At 38.1% G+C, this 16,864-nt stretch overlaps 1 protein-coding gene across 3 annotated transcripts in view; it reads right to left on the bottom strand.

Moving 5' to 3' along the window:
• Positions 1-366: 366 nt before the first annotated feature.
• LOC128781969 (transducin-like enhancer protein 4) overlaps positions 367-16,864 on the bottom strand; it is a 94,068-nt gene continuing 77,570 nt past the window's right edge. For 2 of the 3 annotated variants that reach the window (XM_053932011.1, XM_053932010.1), the window contains exons 9-20: positions 14,388-14,507; positions 13,789-13,842; positions 12,619-12,771; positions 11,306-11,438; positions 10,846-11,039; positions 10,579-10,655; positions 7,154-7,403; positions 5,833-6,080; positions 4,792-4,939; positions 4,011-4,161; positions 3,615-3,691; positions 367-2,109 (exon numbers count right to left, since the gene is read on the bottom strand). In XM_053932011.1, coding sequence (XP_053787986.1) covers positions 2,002-2,109; positions 3,615-3,691; positions 4,011-4,161; positions 4,792-4,939; positions 5,833-6,080; positions 7,154-7,403; positions 10,579-10,655; positions 10,846-11,039; positions 11,306-11,438; positions 12,619-12,771; positions 13,789-13,842; positions 14,388-14,507 — 1,713 coding nt within the window. In that variant the 3' untranslated portion in view covers positions 367-2,001. The remainder of the gene's footprint in view (positions 2,110-3,614; positions 3,692-4,010; positions 4,162-4,791; positions 4,940-5,832; positions 6,081-7,153; positions 7,404-10,578; positions 10,656-10,845; positions 11,040-11,305; positions 11,439-12,618; positions 12,772-13,788; positions 13,843-14,387; positions 14,508-16,864) is intronic. The other variant, XM_053932012.1, reaches the window with a different exon arrangement.

Genomic DNA, 16,864 nt, shown 5'->3' on the forward strand with positions numbered 1-16,864 from the left:
CAAATCCTGCTGAGCTTCCCATACTCATTGGGCATGTGAGCAGTAACGGTGCTCAATTTCACTCTCTCCCAAGGTATGGGACAGATTTGTCAGATAGGAAACCACAAAACTGGGAAGAGGCAAACTCTTAGGTGACAGGCAAAGTCTGATGCCTCTAAGTGTTCAGAGTCAGTGCAGTCAGGTAACATGAGAAACTGTAAATTCATAGGTTTCACTATCTCAGTTGAAACTCTACACTGTGTTTCAGTGGCAAAACCACAAGTATCTGTAGTGGTATGTTCCGTGACTGAATGGCTGCACGTGTGACTGAGATTATCACAAGCATGACAATGAGGGAGGAGAAAAAAAAAAAAAGAAAAATGCATCTTAGAAGTTACTTATGTTTAATACTTAAAAGTCTGAATGCACAAACAATAATCTACCATTATAGAAGTACTGGTGGTCAATACAATGCATTAGAACTATGTACAATGACACAGTTTAGTATCAAAATCTTTCTACAATGTAGAGTATTACGAAACTGTTAATGACATCAAACACTAAGCACTTAAGACACCATTTTTTGCTACCACATTTGGAACTTCAATAAACAGTCCATTTTAACTTGCAGCATCAATCCATTTCTAGTATGAAATTAAGTAATTTTCTACTTATACAATAAGATTTATCTACACGGGTCTCTTGATTTTGATCCATAGCAGCAAAGGCACTGTACATCAGCAGATCCACAGACTTAAAGATTTTTTTTTTAAAGCATTCAAAAAAAAAAAAAAAAAAAAAAAAAAAAAGAAAGTCACAGATCATAGTTTAACAGCAACAACAACAACATAAAAAGATAACACGTTGTCTCTGGCACAATGGCTCAGTCTGCGTCCGTCTTAGGGACATCCAATCAAGACTTGGATTGAACTGCTGGCGAACAAAGCAAGTCCTTATCCCAATGAGAATCCATTCCTTTTTAGTACATTGGAATGAGTATTCTTGTAAATCCTACCTCAGAGGTCATTGCTTTTGTAGTTTGTATATTGGTAGGCATCCATTCTTATTTCAGTGCAGTTTCCAAAGAACATATCAAATATTTTTCATAATCTCTTGTAATTGAAAAATTGCCCAAAGACACATATCCCCATTTTCAAGGAAACATTGCAAAAGTTTCCAGAAGTAACAAAGGTGATTCTTTGAGGCAACTTATTGTACTCTCTACAATATAACAAAGAGAGGTGTTTATATTAAAAAACCTAGCTTGACACCAAAATGCTTTATGTTTATCAACAGAAAAGCATTGAGAACAAATCTGTACACAAGATGCTATATTAACATTGCAAATATATAAATTAGCACATTCTTACTTAAAGGGAATTTAATTTAGATGTGAACTGAATTTGCCATTCATCACAGGCATGTAGATCACTGGCTACAGTTTGCAGTTTCCTAAGTTTCCAAGACTGTCTAAAATAGTTAAGATACAGCATCTTCCCACCAAATAATTATACTGCAATAACACTTAGAGGTTTCATCCAAGAACAGGACTAAAAAATATAACAAAGTTTATTTTTTTAAATAGAAACTACAAGTCTATTTAGTGTAATTTTAACTATCTCCTGAACATCCTTCTCCAAGATCCCCAATTTATTAACCTGCAAAAACACAAGTATATGATGCATCTTTCAAACTAAAGCCGGGCCAGACAGCTTTATTTAGTCAGTTCATTGTTAGAAAGCCTTCTTTAAACAAAATGAATACATTAAAGCTATAATACATAATTCAAAAGTCATGGTCACCGTTATGTATGCTTATTCCATCTTCTTCCAAGTAGATAACTGACAATTTAGTGTCACAAGTTCTTAATGAACATTCATAAATCAATATCAATTTAAGAAGGTAAAAATAAATTCTACAACTGTGATGAGCATTTAAATTTTCAGTTTAGAAAGAAAAAAAAAAAAAGAATATACAGCAAAGTGCTAGGAGAAGGAGTTCTGTCTGCATTCAGATTTGCCTCTAATAAATAACTTCATAGACTGTAGCTTTCTTGTCCCCAGAGCCAGTGACAATGTATTTGTCATCCACAGAGATATCACAGCTAAGCACAGATGAGGATTCTTTGGACTACAAGAAAAAAGAAAAGGAAAAAGAAACTTATATCTTTCCAGTTCTTCAATCCTGAAGAGTTTGAAGATTAATTGGAAGAATTTACACATAGGGAATACATGAAAAGGTCATAAAAATATCAGTACCATAGTGGAAAATTTTTTTAAAAACTTTTGCTCCACAGAAATATCTATTTTAAAGTAAAGCAGTGGTAGAAAGGGATGTGCATATTATGGACCTACAGGTAATCTATCGATCAATCAAACAGAACTAGTCCTTTCTATAAACTTTACATGGAATAAGCATTTATTAATATTTTATGCATTCTATTTGCATAAAAATTAATGAATGAAAATCCATCTTCTCCCCATTTCTTCTGTTGTAAACAAGAAATTCATACAGAGAAACACTTCAAAGCCCTCGCTACCCACAGGTATGAAACAAAGAGACACCACAGAAATAACTGTATCTCCTCTCACTGCTTCCCCAACACAAGAAGACAAAAGCTTTGCACAAAGAAATTTAATTATCACAGAGGACACAAGTAGGAGAAGACACTGTGGTGGAACAGATACACAACAAGTGGATGGCACACAGGATACAGCAGGTTGCACTAGCTCTGTCTCTTCTGGCTTTGCTGTCTGTTCTAAGATGAAGTGTATGCATTGCCACATTCACCTTGCTGTTTCAGAGCGTGTTTTCTTTCCGTAATATATGTCCACACCATTTTCTGCCTGTTACCACAAGAGCTAATCACTTTTAAGGGGGATGTGCTCTTGTTAGGATGATTTGGGCTGCCTGTGGGGATTGATTCTAGAAATGAATAGCCTCTACTATAGATCCTACCTTTCTCATGTCAAGGTAAATTGCACTGTCTCCCAAAGTGGAGACATGGCAGCCATCAGTACACATCAGAGTGGTCATTTAAACTAGAGCCAGTTAGCAGTTAAATTTAATAAAAATATTCCCAACCTAGATATGCCTGCAGGTAAGAGAACGGAAAGACACACCAAAAATCCCACTTTTCTATAGTGGCACAGGAATGCCATTAAAACTGGCCACAGAGGGACTATGGAGAGGCTACAGCTTCCAGTTACACTTCAATGGGCCCCCCTGTATTGCTTCAGTTTTCAGCTCAGGAGTCTGCTGGTCCAATCCATCAACACATCTCATCCAAGAAAAATATACATGTTGAATATGACTTCCACTGGTTTAGCTTCAGTGCCTGTTCACCTAATGACATGACTTGGGTATTGTATTCCACCAATATGCAGAAGAAGGTGAGAAAGAAGGGTATAAGAAAAATTTTAGATTAAAGGGCTACTTTACTGTAAGACCTGAATTAATGAAATAGTAGAAAAGACAAAAGCATTTCTTTCCCTAATAACAGACAAACTCTTTAAGGACTACAGTAATTATCTGCATTTCCACCTGAAAACAACTCAGGCTACTGACACACCCTACCATTCGCAGCTCTACTGCACTGTAATGTCTGTGGAAAATAGCTTCTAGGAGATTATTACCTGGAATATACTGGCTCCATAAGGTGTTCTCCAAGCATTAAGAAGATTATCTTTTCCAGTGCTTACAAACCATTTGCCTGCAATAGATTGTTTAAATGTTATTGGTGCATTTTGTTTTTAAGGAATACACCTCCAGAAACAGATGATCATAACAAAGCCTTCACACATATCCAAAGAACAGTAACATTTTCATCTGCACTACGATGTTCCATCACTAAATAAGCAGTACATAGAAAAAAGCAGTCAGATAAGAGTTTTTAGAATAAACTTAATACTTTAATACCTAATTTTAAACTATACTCCCTAATTTAATAACTATATTGCACTTTCATTTAAAGGTAACCTTGAATGAATTTTTCGTGAAGGAAAACACTGATTTTTGAACCATTTGCTTACCACAGTGAGCAAACTTGAGTGACAACACACAGCTCTCATGAAGATGCAGCTGATACTTGTCCGGCTTAGTAACATGCAGCACCTCAACATTGCTGTTCTCCATTCCTACTGCCAACCACTCACCAGTTGGACAATAGCCCAGTGAGAAGATCTGTAATTAGCACAGCATATGCTTCAATCAGTAAAGGAATGAGCTTGAGATATTCAAAACTGACCCTTGCTACAGTGCTAGCACTATGCAAAGTCACATTTTTGGTCTACTGCAGTTTTAAAAACATGATAATCCAATGACTGCAGTAATCAAGATAAATTAGTTCATGCAAATACAGCTGCAAAACTATGCTATTAAATGTTATTAAAACTGCAATAGTGAAGTACTGAATCAAACTATAAAAGTTAATGTCCAAGCTTATCTGACAGCGTTTAAAAATATTTTCATAATACATTTTTGAACTTGAATCTACAGAAATGGAAGATTGCAGAGAGGAACACTTTAATCTGGCACTTGTTTTAGAAAATTGAGTCTCTGTTACTCCCATGGGAGAGGTACTAATCTGTCAAACACTCATAATCCAGAAAGACATTTAGCTGTCACAAGAAAAAAAAAACCAAAAAACCAAAAACGAGAGTATAGAATATGAGACTAACTGAAAAATTCTTTGGAATTCTCTTTAAGACTGCTTATTTTGCTTATAAAGAAGGGAAAAAATTTAAAAGTGCTTGCTTGTTTTAAAAAAACATGAGAAATTTTGTTAACATGCCAAAGGTTCTGAGACTGAACCTGTGATGTGAAGTCATGTTGCTGTAGCTGTCTCCCTTCTCTGAGATCCCAGGATCTCACTGTATTGTCCAGACCTCCTGTCCACAATTTGGTACCATCATTAGAAATGTCAATACAGCTTGCTCCATCTGTGTGGCCCTGAAATTGCCTGAAAATATTAAAAGAAGATCAGCACATTCTGAGCAAAAATACAAATACCTTCTTTCAGTCCCTGAGTTCTAACTTAGATTCCAGTAGCAATCCCAGATGAATACAAACTTTGGGACAATCATGTGAGTTTTGTGATGAATTGATGATGCAATCAGGCCAGACAGCTAATGTGATTTCAAAAAGAACACTTTAAGAGTCAGGTACTCTGGAAATCTCTACTGCTGGCTGTGTGATACCCACTACTCAACTTAAAATAGTAGTTCCCCCTAGCATGATCAGCGAAATTACTTTAGTTTAAGAAAAATGTCCAGGTCACTGCAGTTAAAAAAAAAAAAAAAGAGCAGTCTACATGGTAACATCAGTTAATAAAAGCTTGACTTACATGCAATGCTGATATTGTATGTAACAACATATACACAGTGCAGTGCACAGAGAAGCTCTGTGTGCCCAGCTCTTAGCATATTGTCTATCAGTGTTGAGCATCAATCCTTAGTCCCGAAGGGCTAAGTCTGCAATGCAGTAATTTACACATATCTTTACGCAAGACATATTCACTGGATCTGGATCTCAAATTAAAGGAATTAGAGAGAGAGCAGTGTATTGCATGGAAACAGAAACAACAATCTGTTCAAGGAATCTACAGCAGTACTGAGATCAGCTGATATTCAGGGAATTATAGTTATGGGCTGATCAAAAGCTTGGAACTATGGAACTCTCAAAACCTACACATAATCACATAGATTTTTGTCAAGGTATTACCATGGCTATGCTGAACAACAAAATATTGGAAGCATCTTTGCATGCAGAAAAGAGAATACATATGTAAAAGCACATTTACGGCTGTGGCTAAACAGTTCTCCCCAACTTGATTATCCAGTTTGGTCGACCTACCTTACTAAAGTCTGGTTATGCAGATCCCACACTGCAATGTTGCCATCGCTACAGCAAGAGAAACAGACCTTGGAATCAGGGCTGATAGCTAGGGCATAGCAAGCTGGAGCAGAAGATGTCAGCTCTGCTTTGATGCGAGGAGTTGGAGCTGCCAAGTCCCAAATGGATAACGTGCTGGCTTCCCCACCAACAATCAGGGTGCGGCCGTCAGGGAGCAATCTGCAGGAACGGATGTAGTTGTCTCTGTTCTGTGGAGACAGAAGCCATCAAGAGATTACTCATGAGGAAAGAAAACAGCATTAACATGAGAGCAGAAATCCATAAAAGTATTGTATTCCCTCCTGGTTTTAATGAGCCATTTATACTTATGACAATGATAAAGTGTATTAATGCCAGAAAATTACATGACATTAGGGAAGTACTTCAACTTGATCTACAAAATTCAGTAGTGAGAGATATTTAATCTTAATTAGCATCAAAATGCAAAGACCTGAACCCAGCCCAAAACAATTCAGGATAGCTGAATTTGACAGCTGGTGTAGAAAGTTGCATTTTCATACTCTGTTTATTTCAGCACATTAACCTCTCAGCATGGGGGAGTACCAAATTCCCTGCAGACTTTCCCCCTTCCCATTCCAATGAGACTTGCTGCCACCATCTAGGAGATGTCAGAGGAAAATATTTGGGCAATTTTATTCACTTGTGTATCAATTCATTGTAAGCCTACACGTACTGCACAGTTTTCATTTTACTGCCTCTGTAACAAACAGCAACATCTTAGCAAGAACTGGTAAATGACAAGAGAAAAACTGCTAACAATAGTTCATCTTGTTAGCACATTCAAGTAATTTGTAAAGAGCATTCAGGGATATTTTCAATTGCCACATTAAGACAGATCAATGCATTTGTACACATATACAGATACAAAATATGTGACACAATCCCCAAATAGTCTCAGAGAATACAGCTGCAAGACAGCAATTTTTAGCATGATTGGGTATCAACAAGCTGTAAGACTGCCAGCAAATGCCAAAGTTTATAAGCAATATTTGTTGTGCTGTCTTTGATCTTTCCTCCTACCACAATTTTAGAATATTAAAAATGTTTTGATTCTTTGTGGGGGAAAAAACCCAAAAGTATGGTGAGGAACATACTTCATCCTCAGTTCTAACAGAAACAACAAAATTACAAATGCAATACCAACCTGTGATACCATGACAGCAATCAAATACCCACTTGCCCTTTACACCTTAGTGGTATCACTGTAATCTTAACACAACATCCTATCTTCTTTCAGTGTTGTATGCTGCTATTCACCTACCAGGCAGTCCAGCTGAGAGACAGGGCTCTTGTTGCCAGGGTGGCTGATGTCCCAAACCTTGACACACCCCTTCCCACCCGTGTACACATGTCTCGTGGGGTTGCTGATGGTAACTGCACACACAACTTCCCCGTGGTTCAGGGTGTTGATCTGACGGGCATGGCGAGGGATTCCTGGACCGATGAGGGCATCAGGAGGGAAAGGAACTGGCTGCATCTGACCATCTGCACTTACATGAAATGAGTATGCTCTGAGGGGAAAAAAAATAAGGGGATGATTTAAGGAGTTTTACTTCAAGATTGTTTAGGAAAACAGAATCAAATATGTGCTTCCCCTGCAGGCATTCAGGTTGTGCCCTCAGCTCAATTTTTTCACAGATATTTCACAGAATATTCTGAGCTGGAAGGGACCCTCAAGGATCATCAAAAGTGAATTGTGGTATGGGGACTGAACACATGACCTTAGTGTTATTAGCACCATGCTTTACTCAACTGGGCTAATATCACGTATTTTAATCACATAAGAAAAAAAACATTTATTTATCTGTAGCATGGCCCTCCAAGCACAAACACAGGAGTTCAGCTTTTAATGTGGAAAGTCAAGCACCAATCAAATGAACTTTTACAACTCACATTATGATGATTTCTGGCATGAGTGAGGCTATATGACACCACTCTTAACTTTGGATGGGGATATCACAGCATGCAAAGAAGGGAAGGAAGGTCAGGTCAGGGCCCTCTGGAAGACAGAAATAGTTGGCTGGTTGCTGCCAGAGCATGGTGGGTACCTGCCTGCCAGGGGACATTTGGCTGCTCACTTTACTGACTCTTATGTGGCAGCTTCAGCTGGACTGCTGCCAATCTGTCCTGAATGTACCGTGGCCCCCAGGCCCCTTGAGCAAAACTGCTCAGCACTGTACCTAAGGGTGTATTGAAACTTCCACCAACACTGAGGAGTTAAGTCCTCAAGGTATGGTTGCTGACAGCTGACATGACAGACCAGCTAAAATGCACTGCAATGGAATTTTTTGTTTTGTGAGTTGTTTTGGGTTTGTTTTTTTTTTTTTTTTTTTTTTGTTTTGGTTTGTTTGTTTGGGTTTTTTTGTCTTTGTTTTGTTTTTGTTTTGTTTTTTTTTTTGTGTGGACTCAACACAACTGCTACAGCTCCCAATTTCTCTTGCCAAAATCAGGCCTCTCACTGAGAAAGAATCTGTTCTGTGATTGCCACTTATGCCACTGGTGAATAACCTATCAACAGCTGTATCTCGAAGTATTTTCCAGGGAGAACAGTTAAGTTGTGAAATTGCCTTGTTCTGAGATGCTACTTGATACATCGCATCTATTACAAGAGCCCAACATTTTTAAAAGGGTTTATCTATACATATCAAGGTATTCTTACTGGAAGGCTTTAATTTTCTTAGACCTAAAACATCATCATAATGCTCATGAAAAATCCATTGTCACAACAATGGGATGAGAAGATCTCACAGAGAAATTGTTTTATGAGAATCCTTTGTAAGTTCACTTCCTTAATGGATACTTCAAAGTGACTAAAGAAGGCAGTATTCACAATTAAACTACTGAATTTGCCATTTAAGATTCATAATGCACTAGATCAATAATTTTCAGTGGGACAAAATGCATTAGCTATCTTTCTTATTTATATACTATCTGTCAGTATTTATATACTGTACAATACTCAGGAGTTGATACAATACTGAAGTGAAAAGAGAGTTATTAGGGGCCAGATCCCAAATGTACCATATGCTGCCCACTTCATTTCAGGACACTCAACAGTGCAGAGAACTTACACAGATTTCCCCCTAAGGTAAAAATGGAGTAGATGAGAAAATAATAATCCTGGAAGATGTGACAGCTATCATGCTCAAGACAGAGAAAAGTCAATACAATCATGCTGAAAGAACCACAGAATTTAAAAGTTTCAAGCCCTCTGGTAGACAAATGACAGTTATATTTAAATGTTTAGAATAGACATCAACAGAGCAACAACATTTAAAAATCTTGGAGATAAACCAGAATTGAAGTTTTTTGATTTCAGTTTGCCCCATGTTTTATTCCTCTCAGTTTTAACAAAAGAAAGATGTGAGCAGGGATATCTCTAAAACCCTGCAATTGCCATTTCTCTCACCACAGCAAGCAAAGTCTAGTAGATCCAGAGACACTTCTTTCCAGGTGACTAACTCCATCAGGGATGAACTTAAATCCAGCAAGCATTTGAACATTACATCAATACATTTCTTAGAGCCCACTGTATATAATGGATTAAGATCTGTGCCCCACAGAATTTTCACTACAAGCAGCTGGTCTGTAAGCTGCTGTACATCAATTTCCATACCTGCCTTATGCAATCACTTAACAGAGTGGCTCAAGTAGCAGAAAAATACATGAAGGTTGCCAGTGTGAGATGCCTGAGAGATCTGGACCTGGCTCACGATTTGTGGGACGTGTGTACACAAGGAGTTACAGGCACTAGGCCGGATTACTTGTCACTGTATGTTGTTAATCCTGTGCATCTGCAAGCTCACTGGCAGGTAAGCGTATGCATTTACTCATACAAATCCAGGGGTATGACTAACCCAACCACTCCTACACAAAAGCATTCACACATAAAAGAGCTTGAGAAGGACTGGTACCAAAAGGCCTTGACCATCAAACTTTCCAATATGAACTGGTCACTGTCTCCCAGAAGTGTGACAAGGAAGGGGAACTGAATGAACCTTAAAGAATATCTGGATCAATATATATTTATAGCTTGTTTGTTTATAGCCAGTTTGTATAGCTGCTTTAGTTTTTCTCCTCTCTACCTCAAGAGGAATGTGAGCAGAGAGTTCTTTCTCTCTGTAATTTTTTCTTCCAAGGCTCACAACATGAAAAGACTGGTAAAGCAGGTCATACTATACAGGTCAGTTCCATCAAGGATGAATCTGAATATTATCATAAAATAATTCTTTCCAGTATTTTCAATCAAACAAAACATTCCAGTATTCCTTTTTTTCTGCACACAGCTGCTAAGCTTGCAAGTAATTGCAAGGCTTTTGTGAACAAAGAAATGATTTTTTTTTAATGAGAAGCAGAGTACAGTAGAGATGGAAAACTGAGATCCCATTCCAGCTTCCATTTCCATAAACAACCAACCAGTCAGATTTGAAGTTCGTCTCCTTTTTCCATTTATTTCTGTCTCCTTTACTTTGTATCACTCAGTCCATGTCAACTGCTATTAGTCTTCAAAACAAATTCACAGATGCAACTTTTAAGATTACACAGTGACTCTCCTGCTCTTGCTGAATAGCTATACTTATTTCTATTCACACAATAGTTTTCAGTAGCTAAGGGGAATTCCAACCAGCAAGGGAACATGACTTCCAAGAGATGATTGACTTTTAAAGCTGAATGTTTGATACTCACGGTTTTCCTCCTGGGATGCCTGTGAGATTAGGAGGGATGCCTGGGACTCGCATATGATGATGCGGATCAAAACCAACCTGTAGTTTTCCCCAGGCAAAACAAAAAGGTGTATTAAAGTAAGAGTTAGGCAAAGGAAGACTATTTAATTCATGTTAGCCATAGCATACTCCCCAAACCACAAAACGAACGAACTAGAGTTAACCCCACAGGTCTTTTATTTCATATAAACAGCTCTCAAAACTAAATGCACTAACGGCAAACACTTACCACTGGAGATCGCCCGTAAGCTGCTGCTGCTGCTGCTGCTGCAGCTGCTGCACTCATTTGAGGGGAAATATTGTGTAGACCAGCATAGGCAGCTCCAGGGCTGGTCAGCTCCCCGTTCATACCAGCGTGTGGCACGATACCAAATGGAGTAGGATAAGGACACGGTACTGCCATAGGTGTCCTTAAACCTGAAGCTATAAGAAGAGGGGAGAAAGTGAGAAGTCACAGAGGCATTCTAGAGCCATCACAAGAAACATGAGTTTGGAAAACTGCAAAAAACCCCACAAATAACCCAAACCAACCAGCCAGCCAAGGAAAGCCACATAACACTGTATTACGGTGCTGAAGAACCAGCTCAGCACCCAGTTTAAGCATCTGTACCATACTAACTTGTCATTAGAGATTTAAAGGGAGTCTGACAAGGGACAAATAGTCACCACCGAAATATACAGACACTAACCTATTGGGTCCACACCTGGAGGTTTGCCGGGCACTGGCCTCAGTCCAGGAGTGGAGTTGCTGCCTGGAGTTGGGGCATCAGTCCGTGGAGTAGGGGTATTTGATTTAGACACAGGAGTGGTAGATTTCTCATTCTAATCACCAAGAAGCAAAAAGGAAGAGAGTTTGTAAAGTATTTTATCTTTATAGATAGTGATTAATGATATTAGTGGTATTTAGCTTTTGGGTTTGGGTTTCAACAGTCCCTGGCAATGAAGAGAAGATGCAAAGACACTGAAAAAGACAGAATGGCTTTGGAAATTAACTACAGCCTTCACTGCTTTTCTCATCAGGAGAATCTGTATGATTCAGAATGAGGAAAATGACTGAAAATCATTTCCCTCTGACAATTGGCAGGATATGTGAAATCAGTCAGTGGTCTCACTATGCTCATGGACCTGCTCCCATTATAATTTTCTGTTAGGAATGGACAAGAAGAGTAGGAAAAAAATCCCCAAACTGACCGACTACTCATACCCAAGTGTGGTGCGAAACACAGGATGAAGACAGCGACGGGTATAAAGTCAGGAACTGTGCAGTACTGCTCTTGTGACAGGCTCGTTCATCAGACACACCACTGATTCCCAGGCCTGAACCTGTCATTCCATCACCCTTCATGAGCACTATATTCAGTTTAAGCTTTCTTTTTATTTATTTTATTTCTTTAAGTAATTGCATATCCTGCCCTGTGAAGAACCAAGAAGGGAATTACTGTGCAGCTCAGGTAGGTGATTAACTGTGGCCACAAACAGGAAAGGAAAGAACACCCCTTGCAGGCAGCTCTTTTCTTTTGCATTTTGATTTGCGATGCAAGTCAAGGAAGGCTCTTGTCAATAACAGATTACTTTTTAGATAGAAAATAAAAATTATTGTTGTTGTATATAGCCTGGTAATTCAAACAAAGCTAACAACCAAATCACATCCAAGCAGGGAACTGAATTTGCTATAAACCACAGCACAGGAAAACAGCTCAAGAAACCCCTGTGTACTTTTATTTATTCTCAGAATAACAGTTCTTCATATGGGGGTGGAGAAAAATATCTCTCAGAACACCATCTACTCAGACCACCAGTGAAAATAACCTCTTCCTATCCCAAAAAAGATTGTGGACTTTCTATTAGACTCCCTTGAAAAGATAAATTAAACTAATACTAAATTGAAGTTTCAAAGTGCTTTATTGACAGCTGTGGAAATACAAATTGTGTCCAGACAGAAATCTGGTAAGCATGTATTTCAGCCTATGATTAGGGGTCAGAAGCATTTTGTAGCACTTACAAGGCTAAGTTCTTTGGATTTGGAGGAAGGAGTACTGCTAGAGGATGCAATAGATGCCGGACTAATTGGTGCATCTTTTTTCAGCAGTCGAGTCTTGTCCAAGCCATTTTCCCGTGGAGAGTGTGCTGGGCTTCCACGGGGAGAAGAAGGATCCTAAATATCAGGAATATAGGTTAGCATAAAAACTTCATATTAGCCACTAGTTCTTGTCTTGAGCAGTCCTCTGATGCCTTAAGTTTTAGCTTTCATATTTTCCAGATTCTGTACTGCATTAGTATATAGCTCTGAACTTCATATGAAGTGTTAGCAAGTTCTCCTCACAGTTTAGACAAAACAATCCTTTTCCAGCCTGAGAACCAAGGACACTGTTACAGCCTCAGGTCCAGAATGTATAAACAACAGCGAAGTTGAGGACAGCAGTCTGGGAGGATGGGACTTCATAACCTGAAGCTGTAATTGGACAATTAACCCTATTATGTAAATGGACCAAAACTTACAAAAGTGTGAAAACTCATGCCCAGGAGTCCATCTTGGGTCCATCTTGGGTGGAGCCATGGCTGGGCTCTTGTACTGCCCAAGATGTATTCTTTAAAGGCTTTTTAATAAATACCTACTTTATTCCTTTAACTCTGTCTAGCCTCTGTAGCCTCCCAAGGCATCACCTCAATTTGGAATGAAGATCTGTCCTAGAAGTGACATATTCCTTCCATTCTTAATTGATTTAGCTGATATGATTGTAAAATTGAGAGGGATAATGAAGGAAAATTTGTTTTTTTAAAAAAAATTCTTAAAATTTGATGCCATTAAACCACTAAAGATAATACCAAAAATCTATGGGTACTGAAATAGGCAAGTAAATCTATTTTTTCAAGTGATAGATTAAAAAGAATTGATGCATTTGGCAGACCTGATAAGGTTCACACATGAAGTGATGGCCAAAGTGAAAGAAAAGACAGACATTCTTACAAGCTTTGTAGAAGTCCTTACAACTTTGTGGAAGTAAATAACTTCAGATCTGATTTGTATTCTAAAGAGGATATGAGTGGATTCTGTCAGGCATTTCTAGTTCAAATGCCATAATCCTATTCATAAAACCAATATGCACAGAAACCACTGAAGATACCCTCACCACCATTTCTGTAAGGTTGAAAAAAACATCATTGTGTATACCTCATTGGAAACATCAACTACCAAGTTGTCATCACTCTTTTCACCATCGCTGTCCTGCAATGACAAATCACAATGTGTTAAACAAAATTTATTTCATATGCAATGTCTTTTAATAACTATAAAAACATAGGAAGGCTGCTCACAAATCTGCAGTGTACCATTCACTTTTACCAAACTTTATGTGGTAATACAATTCAAGTCTTTCGGTCATCTACAGGGCTTCTGCTTAGCTGGCTGCCACAACTACAGCAGTTTTGCCAGTTTTCACAATGGTGGAGAAGGACATGGGATGAAAATCTTCATCCAAAGTGGCATTGCACTATACAGCTGAGTCAAGATAGACTTCATTAACAAGTCCCAGCCTAAGTAAAGCTCAGCACTACTGTCACACAACTTCCAGGTGCTTTGCATTTATATTGTTAAAAACAGTATCAATCATATGCACCAAAACGCTTAATCCAGCAGAGACACTAGAGGTAGGCAGCAAAAACCAGTTAAAATCTGACCCTCATTTTAAAATTAGTTATGCAGCAGAAATCAGGTGAAATTATAGAGGAACACTGAAGTTCAACACTGCACAACGTAGACAATCTACTCACATAACGAGCTGCTATTTCCTTCTCTTCTGTTTTCTGTTTTTTACTATCTGAAGAATAATCTGTTGAATTTCTGTGCTTTTCTGCTGTTCTGAAACTGGCTGAGGGAGATACAGAAGAGCTCTGTAGTCCAAAAAGAGAAGAAAGCATAATCAGGCCCTGACTATTCACAACAGTGGTTCATTTGTCACCACCCCTCAATACATCTTACGCTGATAGTATGATCGGAAGCTGTTCTCACAGACAGTACATTGGGTTTTAACTAGTGACAGCTACCCAGCAAGTGTCTTATACTAAAAACTGCACTATGTATTGGTGATCAACTGACAAATCATAGTGGCTATCTGCACTGCCAGTGGGATGAATTTTATGAATACTGTGCACTGGGTCTTGTTTTGGTTTGTTTCCTCTACAAATACGCAGGGTTAAGTCAATAGTCCCAGAAGAGGGGTGTGTGTGTTTGCACATGTGTGTGTGTTTGCCTGTATAAATCAAAAAGAACAAAGAGGCTCAAGTCAAGTCACACTTCAGCAAACATTTGAATGAAGATTTCTACCAAAGAAAGAAGCAAGCTTTTGAACAGTTTTGGAGCAGGCAAGAAGAGGAGAAAACACCTTAACTAATTTTATTTTGCTGCCTTTTACAACTACAGGCTATGCCTGCAGCAGACAGAAACAAAACACAGACTGTCTCAGTGATTCTCTTGCTATTCTACAGTGTTCACCTAGTAATGATTGCTAAAGAGCACACATATGGACAGGAGAGAAAGGAAGATAACGTGTACTTTATGCACTATCATCCAACAACTCCACTCTATTCCGTTAAACAAGGAAGGCAACATTTATCAAATTCTGCAATATTTCCAAGGCTTTGTGGAGCCTGTATCTTCATATACAAAAAAGGAAACAATGAAAGATGCAACATTCCCTCTGGGACTGATTTTAGTAGCAGCAGCAGTTTTGGCCCTAGTTCAAGAAAGCATTTAAGCATGCACTAAACTTTATCTCACTCTGAAGTCAGTGGTTGAACGCACATAAGCAAGGATGTGTTCAGGCTTTTTGCAGAATGGGAAATGACAGCAATGGAGATGAAAATAATTGCCAGTTGAAATCCTGCTGACTGTTTCCATCTCTGTCCTTCATTTTTACTGGGGTGGTGAGGAACAACCAAAGAAGTCCTGACTGATGGATTTTAGATCCTCCCATTCATTCAGAAACACTTGTTTTTTTTTTCTCTCTATGCATGATGGACAGCTGTTTTTCCACATAAAACTGTACTATATAGCAATTTGGTTTTGGGGTTTTTAGTACAGCTATTTACACAAATACAAACCAAGAAATTAACATTTACACTGAGTAACTTCTGCTCCATCACTATTACAAAATTTCTTCTTTTCCTTATTATATCACAACCTTCTGGTAAGGATTATAAAAACTTAACCACAGAAATTAAGCTGTGGTCATTGCCCAAGTCACACAAGAGAATGTTACTACCTACTGCGATACAGCTGAAATTTCCAGCTCTTGAGAACAGCAGCTTAGGTTAATGGTTAACCTAACCATTAGTGGTAGAATTTAGGTTAGTGGTAGAATTTGCAAAAATCTTCCATATTTTTGACTGGTAATTGTAAATTACCCTCTAAGAACATTGAGAGGAAATAAAAATTTTAGAACAAAGCTAGTGTTGAAGGCACAGCCTGTGCCTTTCCTATACTGTGCAAATACATCTTAAAATCCTAATTTAGTTTAAAGCAGATCATTAATCAACGATTATAGCAAATAACACAAACTAACAAAGTTATTTTTTGCTCTGAAGCGACAACACATGTTAAGACATTTGGAGACAGCAGTGCCAGGGTACAGAAGCCCTTATAATAAAGGCCAAGTAGAGACACAACATTAAATGAACTGATGACTTGAAAAATGTATTTGTTCCTGCAATGATATAGCATAGCCTTTTGCAAAAGATTTTTATACTAAGCTCCTATTACATTTATATTTATTTAGAATTTGGAAGGCAGTAGCTTGTAATGTGAATTCAATTCATTATTTCTCAACTTTACCCTACAGAAAGCAATTTGCTTTAAAACGAAGGAAAATAATCACCAATAAACTACAAATTAAAGTGGTGTCTAAAGAATTAAACTACTGCACTTATTTAAATAAAAATATTTATTTTCATAAATCTGAAGCCATACAGTTCCATTTTTCACAATCTGGTTAGCTATGTGCTATAGATACCATTTTAATCTTTGATTTCACTACTTAATAAAGTAATAAATTGAAGGTCCCTACTAGAAAGATGAAGCAGCTAATTATCACTAGCACATTAAAGGATGAGAACCACATTGGGCACTGGGGCAATACACACCGCTTAATGGTTTTACTCCTTGATGGATCTGACCTTATACCAATATGAAAGGATCCTCCTGCAGTATTCTTACCTGACATCAGCAGAAAAAACTGAGACAGCAGGCAGAA

This window comes from Vidua chalybeata, chromosome Z (genome assembly GCF_026979565.1).
Source record: "Vidua chalybeata isolate OUT-0048 chromosome Z, bVidCha1 merged haplotype, whole genome shotgun sequence".
NCBI classification, from domain to species: Eukaryota; Metazoa; Chordata; class Aves; order Passeriformes; family Viduidae; genus Vidua; species Vidua chalybeata.